This window comes from Channa argus, chromosome 13 (assembly GCF_033026475.1).
Source record: "Channa argus isolate prfri chromosome 13, Channa argus male v1.0, whole genome shotgun sequence".
NCBI lineage: Eukaryota > Metazoa > Chordata > Actinopteri > Anabantiformes > Channidae > Channa > Channa argus.
The window spans coordinates 20,082,471-20,100,563 of NC_090209.1; the positions used below are offsets into that span (position 1 = coordinate 20,082,471).

Genomic DNA, 18,093 nt, shown 5'->3' on the forward strand with positions numbered 1-18,093 from the left:
TAGGGAAACAACAGTAAATTGGAACAGTACATAAAGCATATGTGGAATAAATAAAGGATAAAGGGTTTACATGATCAAATGAAGAAATAAAAGAGTGGAAAAAAAACTCTTACCAGCAACCAGTCACATTTTTACTGTTTCTCTTCCTCTTTAATTATAAATAAATAACCAGGCAGCTCTAAGCTTGATTACTTCCTGCACCCAATTTTTGTAAAGTAGGTCACTGTTAGTTTGAGAGGAATGTCTGCCAAATAAATGCCTTACTTTAGCGAGTAACACAGTTAACATCATGCACATAAAGTGTGAGAAGCGTAATAAATAAATTAGTCTATTAGAGTGATAAATTAGTCTCGGGCAGCATGTTAGTTGAGTGGTTAGCACTGCTGCCTCTCAGTTAGAAGGTCACTGGTTTGAATCCCCGGACAGCTGCGGCCTCTCTGTGTAGAGTCCTCCCCTACATGCATGTTTTCTTTGCTTGCATACATGCATAAGTTAAAGACTAAAGTCCAAGTCAAGTCACATGTTTAGTGTAACAGACAAAACCATGTCTCTGGAGGTTATTTGACCTTGACAAAACCATGTGTTTGTCAAGTCCAAAGTCACTTCAGTCCAGGTGAAACCCCATCAGAGTTAGCATTATCAGGCTAAATGAACATACAGGAGCCATGCTGTCTGTCCACTCTCCGTGGCCACTTTGCAGTCTTTTCACGCTCTCTATGTCCTCAAGCACTCGTACTAGTTCACCAACTCCAAAAGTGTTCACCTACAGGGAAGACAGACATATTACCTAATTTGATGAGCTTTTAAAAATGTCACTGAAGACGCTGTGATTGAACCACAGCTCTGAACTGTGGAAGAGCCTATTGTAATATTGATCTAGAACTTAGTACCTTGGTGAGGGCCCCAGGATGAAACGTCCAGCGGATGTTGTTGCTGTATTGGACTCTGACATCTCCTCGGTCAGTGATCCTATGAACAGTCCCAATCCGGCAAATGTACTGCAAACAAGCAAACAAACAGGCCGTTTCACCCTGGGTCTCCCTCTACATGGTTGTGACCTTAATGTTCCCTTTAGCAGTTTAGGAGTTGGATGCTCTGCTTATGTTCACTCTGTTGCACACCAGCATCTATCTGAGCCACTTGCAAAGATATTCTGTATGCACAGTACAATAACATTTGTAAAACTGGGGAATACTCAAATACCTCTGCCATTTTGGGGTTCCATCCTCCGTGGCCCTCCTGCATCTGTCGCAGGATGTCCACCTCTAATAGACACTTGACCTTGTCGCCCTGCTGGAAGGAGTGGCCGTCGGCACTCTCCTGACGCTGTAGCTCTGCGTGTTCTCCTGGTTGGACACGTGTCAGAATCAACAAATAAGCTTTGACTTGTGTTGTTTTTTTTAAACTTTTTTAAAACGTCTCTATTTTCTGCGGACATTCTTATTTTGTGATAACAATAACAAAACAAAAAACTCTAAGTACTTCTGGGAAGCTCTTCAAACCAAGAATTTGAAACCTATTCTCACATGTTTTTGATTTATCTATTCCTCCATCACACATATAAGTTTACATACAGCAGATTAGTGATGAAGTGCAAAGAAGAACTCAACTTGTTACAGTGGAGCGAAATAACAGACAAGGCTTAAATCGGTTGAATACACTGCTTGACACCTAATTTTGCATTGTAATCAACTAAACTATGTAAACAATGACATGATAATGAAATCATAAGAGGAATGTGTCTATCTTACCAAGCTTTGGAAGGTGGTCTTTGTAATAGAAGCCTCCCTGGCCATCAGACACGTATTTTAAGTCTACCTTGCCCTTGTGGCCCATTCGGTAGACATTGGTAGTGCCATTAGACCAGGTGACGCTAGCCACGCTGCGCCCAGACTCTGTGTCCCAGCCTCGAATGTCCACTACCTTCCCAACCTTACCCTCCCCTCCTACACGCACACATAAATACAAACAAACACACACAAATATGCAGGAAACAATAAAACATCAGCTCATCAAAGAAAAAATTAGGTTAGATAAGATAGTGGTTTGTTTTATTTGGGAGAGAATGCGTGAACATGTAGTCATCCATTATGAAAATCTGACATGCACGATATGTACACATCTAGTAAGAAGGACAGACAAAAACTGTAACATATGAGACAATGAGTTGACAAACACAGAGGCGAGTTACAGTAGAAACATTTAGCCTGCCTGGACATACTGTAAGCCGTCAAAGTCATTCACTTCCATTTTTTAGAGGTAACACTTTCCTTTTTGATTCAAATGCAAAACATAAAAAGTACAAAATAAGAATTACATTAAAAATATATATTTTCAATATCTGTGCTGTGTTGTTCATGTCAGATTTTATGATGTTAAATTAAAAAAAATAAAAAAACAAAACCCTTAAACCCTCAGTAAATTCATCTGGCGGTAGCAGTAAATAGCCACACCAACTAAACCAGTGACCCGTAAGGCTACATGCTGGGCTGGGGGGTTTCTGAGCATGCCCAGAACATCCTGGATGCACTTACTGCATACACCATTTAAGCCTGATGAGTGACTTAACCAAACCCCAGGGCGCTGAATTCAAAGACACCAAAAGGACATTTTGACTCATTCGCTCTAGCCCAGAAAAGGGAGCGCTGCTATTCTGAGACAACAATGACCCCAAACCAGGAAACATAAAGACATACTAAAACTTGCTCCTTCTCTAAAGGGAACATTTAAGGGTTTTAATTTAGCTCACAAGCTGGAACACTATTTCTACTACTACTTAAACTACAAACATCTACCAGTGCAGGCTGTTTGTATCTGAAAGAGCGTGCATTCTTCAAAACACCAGTAGTGTAGGCACGTGGTTAGCATGTAAAAATGCAGACATTCCTGGAAGCCATGAACAAATCTCCATACTCTACTTTTTCAACAAGTAAAATGGCTAGGGAAAAATTAAAACACGGACTTGGTGAAGACACATTCAGACAAGCACATCTGTGGAACAGACTCAGACGTGTCACTGACAACTTAATTGCACACAGACTCAACATTTTGTAGATTAATGAGATGTGAGGTTAGAATGTTATTTTGGATTGTGGGTGGTGAAACACTTTGAAGAGGCACAGCTACAACAAGGTAGGGGGCCTGCTGAGTTGGCAGAACAGGATTCAACACACCCACGCATCCACACCATTCACCCACACCACTCACCGTCTTGGTTGCCCCAGTCCCAGTCAGGTCCACGAACCACTTTAACCCCCTGAAAGATTCCTTTAAGGATGACCCTCGGGAGGTTCTGCCTCGGTGCCAAGCTCACTCTGCGATAAAAGCAGGGAGACGCAGCTGAACAAACTGCTCTGAGGACCATCTGAGACAATGTCAAGACAATCCAACACTTTGATCAAAAATACATGTTACAACAAGAAATGCCAAATGTGACAATCTGCAAGCACCCAAGCCAAAAATAATGGTTTCTCAATATTTTTGAGCAAATACATTTAATATAAAACTCACAGGTCATGATTTTGGATGCTATGTGGGTTTCAATTAGGTTGCAAAGTAATAATCACTGCATCACTGGAAGCTTATGAAACACAATTTAGTGCATGGAATCAAATCAACAAAATTATGTTGGCACACTTTGAACAACAGAGGGAGAAAAAATCCATAGATAGACAACAGATTACTACTATACAGCTTACAAGCTTTCCTGAACAAATGCGCATGATGTGACTAATCCATTTTGGGCCAAAGAAAAGTCTCGCTGTACTTCAAGCTGAAAATAAATCAGGCTGCTATGATCTCCTGACAAGAGACTGAAAGATAGAAATTTTGTGTAAACAAGCTTTACATTTCTCCCCAGAATCTAAAGCCATCTGAAGTGTCCTACTGGCTATGCATGTACAGCAGGGATTGAAACACTAGATTCTGAAACACATGGTCTTCATTACGTCAATCTACTGCTACTACTACTTTTAGTTAATTATAATTCTAACCATTAATACCATGACTTTCCAGCACACAGGTTGCTCAACAATAACTTTTCTGTGGTAGTTCTCTAAAAAGTGGTCAAGGGATAAATAAGCAGGATAGCCAAGATATTTTCCTAATAGGATTTTAGGACTTTGAACAGATAAACTCAACCTTATATCACACATCCATGATCTACTATCTAGTACGCTGACCTACAGCTTCACGTACATTCACTAAGAATGCATATCCTCAAAACCTGACGTACCTTATTGTAAAGATTTGATCAGATCTTGGTGCAAAGGAGCTGCCTATTCCCATAGTTTTGTGAGGAGATCAAACACCAGCTTCCATTTCAAACAAGCGGTTTTGGATAAAGTCAAAATCATAGAAAATCCAGAGTGATCAAAAGAAAAAGGAGCCCTGAAGCTGTTGTCTTCACTTCACTCCCACGTGTCTCTCTAGCATTAGGGTTTGGCTTAAAATTAACCTTGTTTAACTTCATCCCTCGACACTGGCCAGATTCTTCAGGATCCTGGGTGCTATAACAGGAAGTGTCGTACATTTGTTCTTAGAGCCAACTAACGGTAAATCTCAGTGTGGGACTGGGCTTAGACATGTCTGTGCTGATAACTGTGTGTAGTCTAATCCCTGGACAGCAGTGCTATCAGAAAGCAGGCCACCTCAGGGCAACGAATAAACTTTGTACTGTGTGTGTCTGTGTGTGTGTGTGTTTATATAAACAACATATAAATAAAATACTCTAGATACAAAACAATATGAATGTAAACAATGCTCTGCATTGTTCTGATGTTGAAAATTGCTGGTGAGGAGATTTAAGAGCATTTCAAGGAATTCGGGATGTACGTGCTACAATTGAGATCAAGCCAACTAAAAACAAAGCTGGTTACAGTGATAGACTTCCTGAACTTGTATTAAAGGTCAGGGAGAAAATGTAGAGAGCTGTGCCAATTTCCGGATAGATGAAAGCAGATTTAGCTCTGTCCCAAAGTATTTAATTGCTACCAAGAAAACTGATGAGAGAACTACTAAGACTGTTCCTAAAACCCCAAATTATTTCATGAAAAAAGCAGATGAAAAGTGACAGATGTCCGTATGTCAAAACAAATGAAACATGACTTCAGTGTTTGAAATGTTTTTCTTGGTGTAGCTACTCTGAGCAGCTCTTTCAAGGGATCAAGATTTCTAATCCCTCTCCACCAAATGTCAAATATCCTGCATCCAGACAGGATCAGGACCAAAAGCCTACAGACAACAAGCCATGGGTTGGATTTACATTTCAGGGAAAAAAAATATAAATAAATCTGCAAAAATGATCCGTTTACAGAAAAGACAAATTGCCAATATGGTCTCAGAAGAAAAATTAAAAAAGCACAGTGAATCTATGCATTTACTGTGGTGCTTGAATATTTGCGAAAGCTTCAGAATTTTTAAGCTTTTAATGCACCTTCTGAAACAAAAGAAACCAAATAAACCCATTTACACAAATGTGACAAAGAAAATACACTTTTACCAAGGAATATGACCTTACGTACAGTATTTGTGTGTAACAAATGCACTGTATGTGATTCTCCTGGAGGATCAATTAATTTTTTGTGATGCCATTACTGGTCTGGGAGGTCCTGCACCAACTAAAGAAGAGCATTCTTTACTATCAAAGTCTGATCTTGACAACACAAATCTATAAAAAGTGTGTCATGGCTCACACATAAGGGATTTCTAAAGAGCTTAGAAAGATTTGTTGATCGTCAAGCATCGGAACAGGCTGGAAAAGGGTACAAAAATAAAGAAATACTGTCAGGAAGATCTTGTACAGATGGAGAATGTAGGAGTGGTTAACATGCAAGGTTTCTACCAAGGACCAACCAAGTGTGAAATATTCTGGGAGGTCACACGGATCCCTAAGATGATGTCTATAAAATAATTTTAAAACGCCTTTTTTGCAGTGGCTCTCATCGTGGGTAATGAACTCATCACAAGAACATTCCTGAACAAGAATGGTGTACATGGCAGGGGTACAAGGAGCAAGCCACTAACTTCCAAAAAATAACATTGCTGTCCATCAACATGATGATCATGATTCGACTCAGCTTTGCTGTCTCAGACCAGGGCAGCCTCCATCATTGATGCACATAGTACTAGGAAGTTTGTATGTGCCTTGAAGGGGACTACAGGTTAGAGAATTGAAAAGGTCAGGTAAAGGAATGCAAGATGTGCAAGGAAAGGATTATGCTTTGAGATGAGCTGAACGGCATGTGCATTGTTTGAGTGGTGAAGAGCCGATTACCCGACTGCATACCAACCTTCTCCTCGTAAACATATGGTGCACACATATGCTGCCCCGAGTACTGTCTGCATGCACACGTGCATCTTAATGTAACATATGAGTCTTAACAAAATGCAGGACACTAAGCCATTAAGAACACAACGCAGTAAACATGCATCTATTATACATTAGAATTATTACACTGCAACAATATTTTAATAACAATGAAATCCTGAGGATTCAAAGAATGTAACAGTTTAATACCTCATGAACAGCACATATAACCTGCACCTTAATTTGGTTTGTATCCAATAATTGTTCTCTAATACATGTATTCCAGGAAGTTGCAAACATTAACACGCTGAGAAGGCTAGCCTGCTAATCCAGTTACAGAAGATCTGTTATAATTACTATGGAACACTCATGTACAGCACATCCAGCTCAGATCTATGACTGTGTTTCTGATTGTGTAGCTCTAGTGTCAGCTCACTGCAGCAGATTATAGCGTTTGTGCCAATTTCCCATTGTGTCCTTAGAACACTAATAAAGTCCTGGCCCAGAGTATGTCTATAAACTTCAAAAAGACCTTTTTTAAATGGCTATTAAACCCTAAAACATGTTTGGTCCACATGAAAGGAGTCCAAGCCCAACTCCAAATCTCCTCATATAAATCACTGTTGGCACAACAAGATGTCATGCTAATTATGAAACCAAGCTAATTTTGCTGTTCCGGGCAAATATCAGTGTGTCCCATGACTGCCAGATTATAAATTAGTCTTTTGAAGTGCTGTCAGTGAAATATGGGTCAATGTGGTCTGGAAATAAAGAGGTACTCTGTGTTTGACACCACACACTGTACCATGACCCCCTATTTTATTCAACTGACAGGAAAATAAGTGACTTTCATGTGATGTTCTCCAAGATATACACGTTGTCTCAGTGCTGTATGACAAGCATTACTCCTTTTTTTTCCACTGATTATGCAAGCGCCTCTTAGATAAAAATGATGAAGAGAGAAGACACAGGCTGAATGCTGTGAACAGATCATTTGTTTCATTATGAGCAGCAAACTGAGAATGATACTGATTGCAAGCTCTTTCTTGATTTATTTTCTTTGTTGTGCTGGAAAATCTGCAGACATTCACTTGTTTCTTCATCACACCAGGTAAACACTGATTATATTGTGATAGAAAAAGCATAAATGAAATGTCTTTTTAACAACTAGTAATAGAGACTAGTATCAGACTAGAGAACTGGGGGTACATTGGCATTTTCAACAGCAACATAACAGCAAACAAGTTTTTTCTCTAATTAAAAAGCTCTTGTGTTTTTAAAATCCTGAAGCAGACATTAAAACATGCAGGAGCCTTACAAACAAGTCTGCACAAACAATATCTGCACTTAGGATTTTTGGTTTTTTTCTAAAGCCTGCAATTTCAACAAAGATTGACTGAGTCTGTAAAATCCACTTAGTTTACTGATATGCAACACTTTATTGAAATGTGCAAGAAAATTGTTGGGGAAGTAGTATGAATGATTACTGAGCGGAGCAGAACAAACAATAATGTAGCCAAACAGCTGCAAAAATATGGCAAATCATAAAGAAGTGTATTATAACGAGTTAATAACACTGCTGTCAAATATGGAATCAGTACACCGAAAGTTGTCAATGATAAACATCAATCCAACAGAAACTAGGACTTCAGCTAAATCCATCTTTATTGCCACCTATGGACATCAGTATACCATCCAGTTTCACAGTCCCTGAAGACAGCTACAGTGCAAAGAGGCACTGACATCAACTCATTTAAACTACTCGAGCTCCATTTTCTCAATATCAGAAAGTTTTAAACAGATTTGTCATCTCTGACAAAAAATCCCTCTAAATTGTTTTGAAGTCACTCATTTTAAGTATGTTGGTACTCATAAAAAAAACAACAACTATGTAACTGTAGTTTGATCCACGTTCAAATTGTGCTTCTATTGTGACCTCTATCTACTCAATGCCACTTACTTACACTATAGCATGACTTTAATGACTTACTACTTTACATTGCAGATTTAAATATTAGCACTGATAGAAATCCTTAATCCTAAGAACATAGGCAATCTCTTGAGTTCCAAGGCATCAAAAACCCAACCTCTAAATAACTAATACTTAAACATTTATCAAAACAAAAGACATTTGCTCTAAGCAGTGGCAATAATGTGTTTGGGACTCAAAACAAATCAATACTTCAATAGAAATTGAGGTGGGAAACAAAATGAGATTCCACCTACTTTTATATTGCTAAAAGATTATTGCTCTATTTTGTCTCACTGGCAGAGACCAGGTTTTACTTTAAGCAAAAATCTGCTGCTTCATTTCTACCCTCAGACTCCACATCACAGTCAGATGTGAGATTTTATTAAAGATGCTTCAGAGACTGCAAACAAACACAGCAGACAAATGGCAAAGATACTGAGTTCCAGTTGTGACAATGTTAAGATTTGAAGCTAGGGAGCAAGAAGTCATTTGTAGCACTGCTGCACAGATTAAAGTTTAATACAACATATTAAATCATACATTTGATTCCTAAAATACTATCACTATATAAATCAAACGATATTTTCATATTGATTTCCAAACTGTTTATTTTTTTCTAACCAGAATTGAACCCTATTGCTTGATTTAATCAACTCAAAACTGAACAGTAACAGGCCATGCATGATTCCACTCACCTATTTGCATTCTTTACTAATAATAAAAATAAAAATAAAAATAAGTGGTGTTGGTCCTGTATCAGGCTAAACTATAGAACAAATCTGGGTCATACATATCACCTCGTTAAAATGAGAACAGGCTATACAGCTGACATTCAGACAGCGCCCAAAGCAGTTTGGAGCTTTACTGTCAACTGATGCAGAAGAGTGGATTCTGAAGGGAGAACTCTCTCCACTAAATGTGGATACATGGGACACTTGGAATCAGCTCACTGAACATTTATTCACAGCAACGCCGAGCACGTAGTACTGACAAACACACACATTGTGTCTTTGCAAATTCTAATGAAATCTTTGCTAAGGGCAATAAAACTTTTTTGAAGATGGGGTGTTTATGCCTTTATTTGATAGCTCTTTTTAAGGGAAGATATGACAGTAAACCAGGGAGAAAAAAGGGGGAGTGACATGCAGCAACAATCCCCAGCCAGACTCCAAACCCTGAGTAATGTAGATACGTGGCATGTGCTGCAACCATGCAGCTACCAGTGTGCTTCAATTAAAAATAATTTAGTATTGTTTGCTGATGGTGTACATGAGGACTGTGGTTATTTGGCAGTATATTAATGCTAATAACCATCATTGCACCAATGTTAGGTGCTGATTATGTAATACTAAACATTATTTACACAAATTAAAGCTACAGCTGAAGAAAATCCGCTGGTTTCTTTTCCTGATGTTTTGAAGGCCTATGTTCAACCCAAATTAAAGCTACGATATGTAAACTTTTTTGCAAATATGCTAAAAAACGTAATATGTTAAAGTGTTGCCAAAGCCTCCTGTGACAGACTCACTGAACACTACTGGCAGCCGAGATACTTGCTTCTAAAACGTGCTTGGCTTGCTCTTTTAACCAAGTTGCCATTATTTCTGCTTGATTAGTAAGTTTTGCACCATTCTTATTTATGTAATTCCATAACAATATCAAGGTATGTGGTGGAGTGCAGCAAACATAGCAGAGCACAGCAGAGCAGCAAGAAAAGGTGCTAGGGGGGATCAGAGTAATTAATTTTGAATCTAGGCTTTTGTGCTGAGATGAAACCGCTCTGTTGTAGTGTAAACATGTGAAATATGACACTAAATCTTTACACTGTAGGCTAACAGTGAAGTTGCAGGCAAGTTTTTGCTTTAAGAAAATAAATATTACTGATGATAAAACTGGCATCGGAGCAGATAAATAAGAAGATATACTGACTACCAGCAAGAAAAACGGCAGTGCAGTACTTACGGCTGGGAGTGTGCCATCTCATAGCGCTCGAAAGCATGGCTCAAGTCGTGCTTGTTGTTCATGTAACACTGGGTGCACAGGTCGTAGTCAAAGCACACCTTGCACTTCCATCGCATTCCCATGATGCCATGCTTCTTGCAGCTGTCACAGATGATGTTGGAGTGGCGCACCCCTGGAGAGGAAGAAGAGGTGGCTAAAGATGTGAGTTTGATCCTAAATTTAACACGCTTCCTATTCTATTCCGGAATAACTTACTTCCTTTATAGCAAGTTCTGCGTTACTATGCATCTCCCATAAGTAAGTCACTGAAGCAGACATGTCATATGATATCATGAGATGCTGCACAAGCTGCATAAAAAAAAGCCCATCCATCCTATCATCTCTTCTCCTGCTCTTTATTATTCCAATAATTGAAAAGTCAAGTCAGAATAGTCTTTATTGCAACATGCATATTCAAAATATCCTTTGCAAATGCTGCCACAATACCAAATGTTCAAGGTAAACAAGTTTGAAACAACTGATTCTCCATCTTGGATTTGTAGAAAGTTTTTAACAGATGCAGTTTGGCTTAATTATAAGTTATACTTACCAATTTGAGCGTTATCATAAAGCAGCAGGTCAAAGGCACCCTGGTAGCCAGTGCGGTAGTTGGTTCGTGTACCACTGTCCCACTGCACCACTACCGTCTTATCTGGTGTTGTAGTGCTGCCCTGCCGCCCGATCTCCACCACAGTGCCCACGTGGCCCTCGCCATCATCCTGGTTTCCCCATTTCCAATCCAGGCCGCGCACCACACGCATGCCCACCTCCATGCTGCCTCTGTCGGGGCCTGCCCTGGGGGCTGAGCGCAACTGGCGAGGCCTGGCAACGCTCTTACTTCCACTGCTGCGCCTCTGGGGCTTCAGAGGGGCAGAGCCAGCTCGCGCTGACGATACTGCAGGCAGGGATGGCACCAGGGGTGTTTCCGGGAACAGATCAGGAGTGACTGGGGGTAAGAGAAGATAAGGGTTTAATAGAAACAGAGAAAACACAGCAGTAAAATCACAATAGAATACTGTACAAATTAGGTAAACAAATGGATTACAATGCAGTATAAAGTGCTACTTTTTTATAAACTGTACAAATTTCATGTCCTAGCTTCATGAAAGCTTCAGAAAATATTGGGTCCATTCCACTGCTTTTAACCAAGGAAATCTCACAACCTGTGTGCTGTTAGACTTCGTCTGTCAGTGGCTGCTGAGGGAATCATGAAGCAACATGCCATATGTCTCATTAATTTCACTGCAGTGTTTTTTTTCTTTGCTGGTAGATCATTCACTGGAGGCCTTGCTGTGTGTCATGGCACACTTCTGGAGAGAGCAGCTGGACACGAAGGCTATGCCCTGCTGAGCTAATCAAGCCCTGACATGACACACACACGTGCACACACACACACACACCTTTAGCAGTCTATAGTGTCTACCTGGCGATACGATACCTATCACGTATCATTACGATTTGATCTATTGCAAAACTGTAAGCAAGGCAATATTTTTTTTTTAAACATCTGATTTTAGAAGAAATGTCATAGTACAAAGAGCAAACATCCACATACATAAAATATGGAATATAAACATGCAACCAGAGCAACTAAAAATGGGTTTTAACAAGTAATATAACAAAACATAATAGTATTTTTTCAAATGTATAATAATTCATTACTGGTATCCTACAGTAAACAAAATAGCAAACTGATTTCTACAGGTTTTATTTGGTAGAAGTGTCCTTCTCAGATTTGACCAAGAGGTGTCAAAGGCTGCAAATTATCTTGTAGAAAAATTGTGATATTGAACATTCTTCACTGAGAATATCTAGTGTTAACCTATAACCAACAGTAGACGAATAGAAAAGGTAAAAAAAAAAAAAGTTTATGCAGAATGTAGCATTGTACACATATTATTCTCAATCCAACAATAACATGAAAAGCCAGAATTGGGGTTAAAGTATTGAAGGCAAAGTTAATCCAAATGACAGATGTACAAGAACTCACACATTCCCACCCCTGACTGATGACTCCAGTTTATGAATAAATTCAATTGGGTGCTAAAAACAAGAACAAACACAGGAAACAAGCAGCATTTATTTGGCAGCTTGAGTCAGCAATATGAATAGAAACTTTTGCTGAGGAGCATGAATATCAGCAGACAACCAATCACATTCTTAATGATAAAATCATGTGACACATTACACATATTCTGGTGCAGTGTCCTTCCTTCAACACTAAGGTTATTAAATAGATTTAAAACTAAATAAAAGTAAAAAACTGCAGGACAGTCAATATACACTACCAACAATACAGTAAATCTTTTAAATAACAGCACACAGAATGCTTTTTTTGATCGTCTGTCTGTGTTTAAGCTACTTTTCTAAAACTGGATTAAAGAAAGAGGAAGGTTTACATACTATATCTGACATAAGCCACATGGGGAAGCTCTTAAACTAGGCTAATACATAGTCTCCAGAAAGTGGAGCGCACATCTCAACTGTTGTCACCTTTCACTTTATGATAACGCTCACTAGAGAGAGGCTCACACTCACAGGTCCTGCATTGGCTTTTTTTTATTTTTTATATATATATATATATATATATATATATATATATATATATATATATATATATATATATATATATATATATGTATATATGTGTGTGTGTGTGTGTGTGTGTGTGTGTGTGTGTGTGTGTGTGTGTGTCAGAACTACCCCACAGACTTTATGTTGTAGAGTAGAAAAGGAAATTTTACTTTTTGAAAATGCTGATTTAAGATTGTAATAGGATTAACCTCTTTACAAAAACATGTTACCAAAAAAGAACAATACAAAACAAAAAACATGCCAGGAATTTGCAGAAAAGTTCAGTATTCATCAGTATTTTGCATGTTTAAATCTGTTAATGCACAAAAAGGCAACTGATTCAGATAGATACACCAGTATGAGCATCTACTGTATATCGTTTGCCTGCCTGTACTGCATAACAAAATAAATAATTAAAAAGTCACAACAGTCCCACATGTGACCACATTCTTTAGCAGGTGGTGTTGGTAATCCATCATTTCCCTGTTTAAGGCGAGCACTGATCTAAATTCGAGGGACAGTTAAGGGACATAAGCAATGCTGGTGTACACAGAAAATGTTCACCATTTAAACTATTTGAAAGTCTATCTACATTCATATAAAATACCCTTAATCTTGCCGAATACCCTCATTTTAGCTAGTAATTTGAACCTAATATGGTTTTTAGTATATAGTTTGTCAGTTAAGCCACAGGGATTACTTCAAAAAAACTCTTTCAATAATAGGTCGGACAGATAAATGTCTGCAATGTAGTTGAGATTATGCTTTCATGCTTATCAAGATTACAATGTCATTTAGGTATAAAAGCATCTGCTTAAGCATAAAACATAAGGGATACAGCAGCTCAAAGGAAAAAAAGCAGGGTGCTTATACTCCATTATTCTGTCCAAAATGACAGCTTAGTCACTTTTTGTGCACTGGAATAATATCCCAGCTAGTCATCATCAACATTTTAGCGTGCAAACAGTTGAGATATGTCACGGGTGGCGGAAGGCTTTCACACAGATCCAAGTGTTCTGGGTGTGAAGGGATGCAGGAAATGCCAAGTTAATCTGGATCTACCAATAACTGATATACAGTCATAATGAAACTTTCATTTACATCAAATCACTGAAATCCCAGGCAGGGAATATTTTGATAAATATACAGAATATAGAATATGTTTATCAAAATTTGCATTAAAGCAGGCGTACAAACTAGTTTCTACAGACCAACTAAACTTAACTACCACCTACTTTTAAAACTCTTTTATTCACACATACAGTACTGCCTCCTGCTCCACCCACTATGCTGCCCCCACATTGCATGTTCCAGGGAAAGTCAGCCCCAGCAAACTGATATCTTATCATTATTAAATAAACCAGGACTGGTACAGACAAGTAGACGAAACATGAGGAATTTAAAGGATGAACCAACTTACACAACAGCCTTCAATCCCAATCTACAGGGAAACCTGTTTCTTATATTTAAGAAGCATATTTACAATTGCATACTAAATATGAATACTGCAGAAAGAGGAGTGAAAACACAGTTCAAGCTTGACTTGGCTTTGGTAAAAAAAAAATAAAAATAAAAATCCTAGTGTGCATCATTTTTTTGTGAGGCAGATGGCCAGTAAATCCTATTCACACAGAACGTGTGAAGAAATTAAGAAGTGAATACCAAAACTGCATCTTAAACAGCATGATGTATTTCACATCGAAGCTGTTACAGCTTGTTGAATTTTTGGAACCATTAAAGCAGCAACTCAGTACATTTTAAGTAAAGTTTTGCCATTTGAAAATGTTAATGTGTTTACTTTCATTCATACACATCTTGTGTGTAATGTTACATGACTTGATGATAAAATTTGTTCTGAATGTTTTCTAGTTACCTTAGCTTCTATTTAGCATTAGATGTTGAACTAAACATCATAGATAAGATGCTGCAGATAACAAAGATGACAACAAGTACAGTTTTTTTTTTTTTCTACCTGAGCTGCATTTTTATGCAGCTCTCACCATGAATAAAGTTATCATCAAACATACATTTTAAAACACATATACAAATGTTCATTAGACGTTAAAAATGTTATTCAAAACTTTTGCCACAGGCTTTGAAAACTAAACAAAATTAAATATCTGTCTGTCCAAAATATGTTCATGTATCATTAAGTACTCTTTTTCCGTTTAGTCTTCAAGTGTCTCACAGTAGCAAAAGACAACTAAGAAAAGAACAACAAGAAACCTACTGCCAGTTTATACAGAGGTAAACTTTATCAAATTTACCATGCAGAGTTCAAACTGTGATAGACATTATTATTTCCAGGTGTAGACGTATCATCCTCTCTGGATTTGCATTCCAATGTACATTCCCTTACCTATTTTCTGTGTGTGTGTGTGTGTGTGTGTGTGTGTGTGTGTGTGTGTGTGTGTGTGTGTGTGTGTGTACGCACACGAGGGGGGGTTAGAAGGCATGAAGACAGGGCCACCTGGGGTGCAGAAATGTCTCTGTTAATCTGCGACCAAGGGCTAAAACAGGCAGGATTACAGCGCTCTTCCTACAATAACAGATGGGCTGGCTTCCGTCAGACACACAGCTGAGGGCCAATCTGAGAAAGCAACGTCAGCCTCCTTCACACGAACAACCACACGTATGGTCACAACAGCAAATACACACAAACAAAGGCACACACTGCCATAAAAATAGGTAAATTGTTCTACTGAGCTACACATGACATTTTAAAAATCTCTAAAATAACTCAACACTGAGGCTGGGTATTGATACTTTTATGTCCCCAAGTAAATTGCTTTTTTTTTATTATTATTATTAGTAGTAGTAGTAGTAAAAAAAAAAAGCCCTCATCATTCTGTACCTAATTTGGATAAGAAGACACTTAGTGTCAGTGAGCCATTAGTATCAAGCATTAGATAAAGACTGACAACTTTTTGTTCGCACCAAAAATTACATTTTGTTCCTTTTGTAATATTTTTGTTGGGGCAGCAGTGGGGCAGGAGGTACATCAGTCATTGGGTAATGTGAAGGTTTCCCGTTGGAAATTTGTTTTTTGATAATATGTTAGCAGACAACTTCAAGCTGTGGTAAATAGGTCTATTTTTAAATCAGCTTGTTAAAATTCACTGAAGGAGAGGAAACAAGAAAACTAAAATCACAACATGAAGATACCATTTCTTATAAGTTTTTACCTATTGGTATTCATAAAAACAACATTAAGGAACCTGCACAGTGAAGGTATATTGGTACTGTTATCAAAAATAGCTTTTCTCAACGCAAAGTAAATTAATTGTAAATGAAAATAAAAGTAGCAATGTCTAAAATGCGACCAAGCAGCACAGTGTAGCATCTGGGCCCGTGATACGTCAATTAACTATCAACTCTATTATTTGCAGCTAAAGTTACCTCACTTAAGTCAGATCCAGTTCTGTTATGCACTGTGATAAAAATCACTGAGGAGCTACAAATTGGAAAAAAAAGCCTTATGAGTACTATTATTATTGGCAGAGCCAGTGCCATCAGATATGTGCTAGTGCGTGAAGCAGCAAAGACCTACTTGGGCTTTATATCCTGTGACACATGGTGTGACTGGCTTATTTCCTCACTCTTTAATGAGAACAGAGCCAGGGACATAGAGAAAAATCAATAAGTAGCCTAAGTAAATAACACATTTACCAAGACTCTTTTTAGAGTGATCATATATAATTTCCACAATCAACTACTGCAAGAAATATACAGTGCACTACATCCTTACGAAGCTTGTTGGTTGCAACTGTATATTTAAAAAGCAGCAGAATTGTTCCGATCAGCAACTTTTATCCCTGGAGTGTTTTACAAAAACTCGACAGCAGCAAACCATGTTACCTAAGAACACCGACTGTACTGTACACTGTGCTGAGATTATCATATCAAATTTTCATGAATTATCATACTCACTCCCTATGATCTTCAACCCACTTTTGAACATGTTGACAGTTGTGAGATTCCAGTTTGTAATGACACCACGAGCCTTTTGCTGCTTTTATCCCAGGTCAACCAGCAGGACCATCTGAAATCCTCAACACAATGAAGCAGTCATCCTACAAACAGGGGAGTGAACAGTTTGGGGTGAACTTTGCTCTTTGTTTTGGAACATGCAGTGTTTTTTCCTCTTCTGCTCAAATGATTTTTCTTGGGGGTTTTTTTGTGTGTGATTGGTGCTGCTCAAGGACTTAACAAGGGTGTTGCCATTAAAACAAAAAAGAAACAAGCATACTGTTAGCAGTACCGTTCCTAAAAGACTATGGTGTTACATGTAAATAATTTTCTTGGCATGTTAGGGGAAACTCTGCAGTACTCTCAGAAATACAATCATCCCACAGGTCCCCCAGACTGAAAGAGAGACAGGAGAGAGAAAGAAATTATGAATGAATGAAGCCATCATGTCTTCAGTCAGTAGTCATTTTGGGCTTGTTTGGTCATGTATCTTGTTGTTGTTTTTTTGTAAATCTCTTTTTGGTCTTTTTTCATACATTTGTAAAACTTTTAATACTTGCTTCACATTAGACTCAGGGCTCCCATAATCTCTTGGGCCCATGGGCTTGTTCTGTAATCTATGACCATAGCCATTTTGGATATGATATATTTACATACCAAGTAGCAAATGTTGTACTAGTTTATTCTAATAACCTTAAATACGAATATAAACACACAGTGATTAGGCCATCTGCAATCAAGAATCCGCACACTGAAACCAGAAGCTGCTTACACTTTGGTATCTCGACAGGTCAGGACAAACATTTTGCCTGTTTGTGAAACAGCCTGCTGATGATCAAACAGTGACAACGGCAGCCAAGCCAGCCAGGTGTGTGCCTGCCTGCTTAGCATGTCTGCTAGCTTTACGACAGATTGTAATGACATGTGGCACACTTGTAGTAACACTGCCATGGACACACACCAGCTGCATATGTGTTGTTTTTGCACATGATCATTTTCCTTTCTGGGGAGTAAAGCAAATTTTTCCACTCTGACAATCTGATAATAAAAAGTAAACATGATTTATTTAAAGACAGGGCGACACTGAATATTTTATTTGTGACATGCCACTCTTATTAAGATTCAGACAAGTATGAAGAATTTATTCTGCTCAATTGTAAAATATAATTATACGGTCTTCAAAGAAAGACATGCCTATATTACCCAAATAGCCTGAGCTGCATCACTTGATAAATAATGCTGGTTTACCTGTTGGTCTACTTATTTGCTG

The 18,093-nt window shown here is 38.3% G+C and overlaps 1 protein-coding gene across 10 annotated transcripts in view; it reads right to left on the minus strand.

Moving 5' to 3' along the window:
* The window catches only part of mib2 (MIB E3 ubiquitin protein ligase 2), a 37,594-nt gene that overhangs the window by 14,754 nt on the left and 4,747 nt on the right, over positions 1–18,093 (minus strand). For 3 of the 10 annotated variants that reach the window (XR_010916305.1, XM_067526554.1, XM_067526562.1), the window contains exons 2-9: positions 16,785–16,927; positions 10,831–11,226; positions 10,242–10,413; positions 3,208–3,314; positions 1,752–1,946; positions 1,204–1,346; positions 891–998; positions 659–763 (exon numbers count right to left, since the gene is read on the minus strand). Coding sequence is in view for 9 of the 10 variants with exons in the window: in XM_067526554.1 (XP_067382655.1) it covers positions 659–763; positions 891–998; positions 1,204–1,346; positions 1,752–1,946; positions 3,208–3,314; positions 10,242–10,413; positions 10,831–11,226; positions 16,785–16,815 (1,257 nt within the window). In the remaining variant the exon portion in view is untranslated. Of the gene's footprint in view, positions 1–658; positions 764–890; positions 999–1,203; positions 1,347–1,751; positions 1,947–3,207; positions 3,365–10,241; positions 10,414–10,830; positions 11,227–15,288; positions 15,326–16,784; positions 16,928–18,093 lie in introns of those variants that run through there. The other 7 variants (XM_067526559.1, XM_067526556.1, XM_067526557.1 and 4 more) reach the window with 6 other exon arrangements.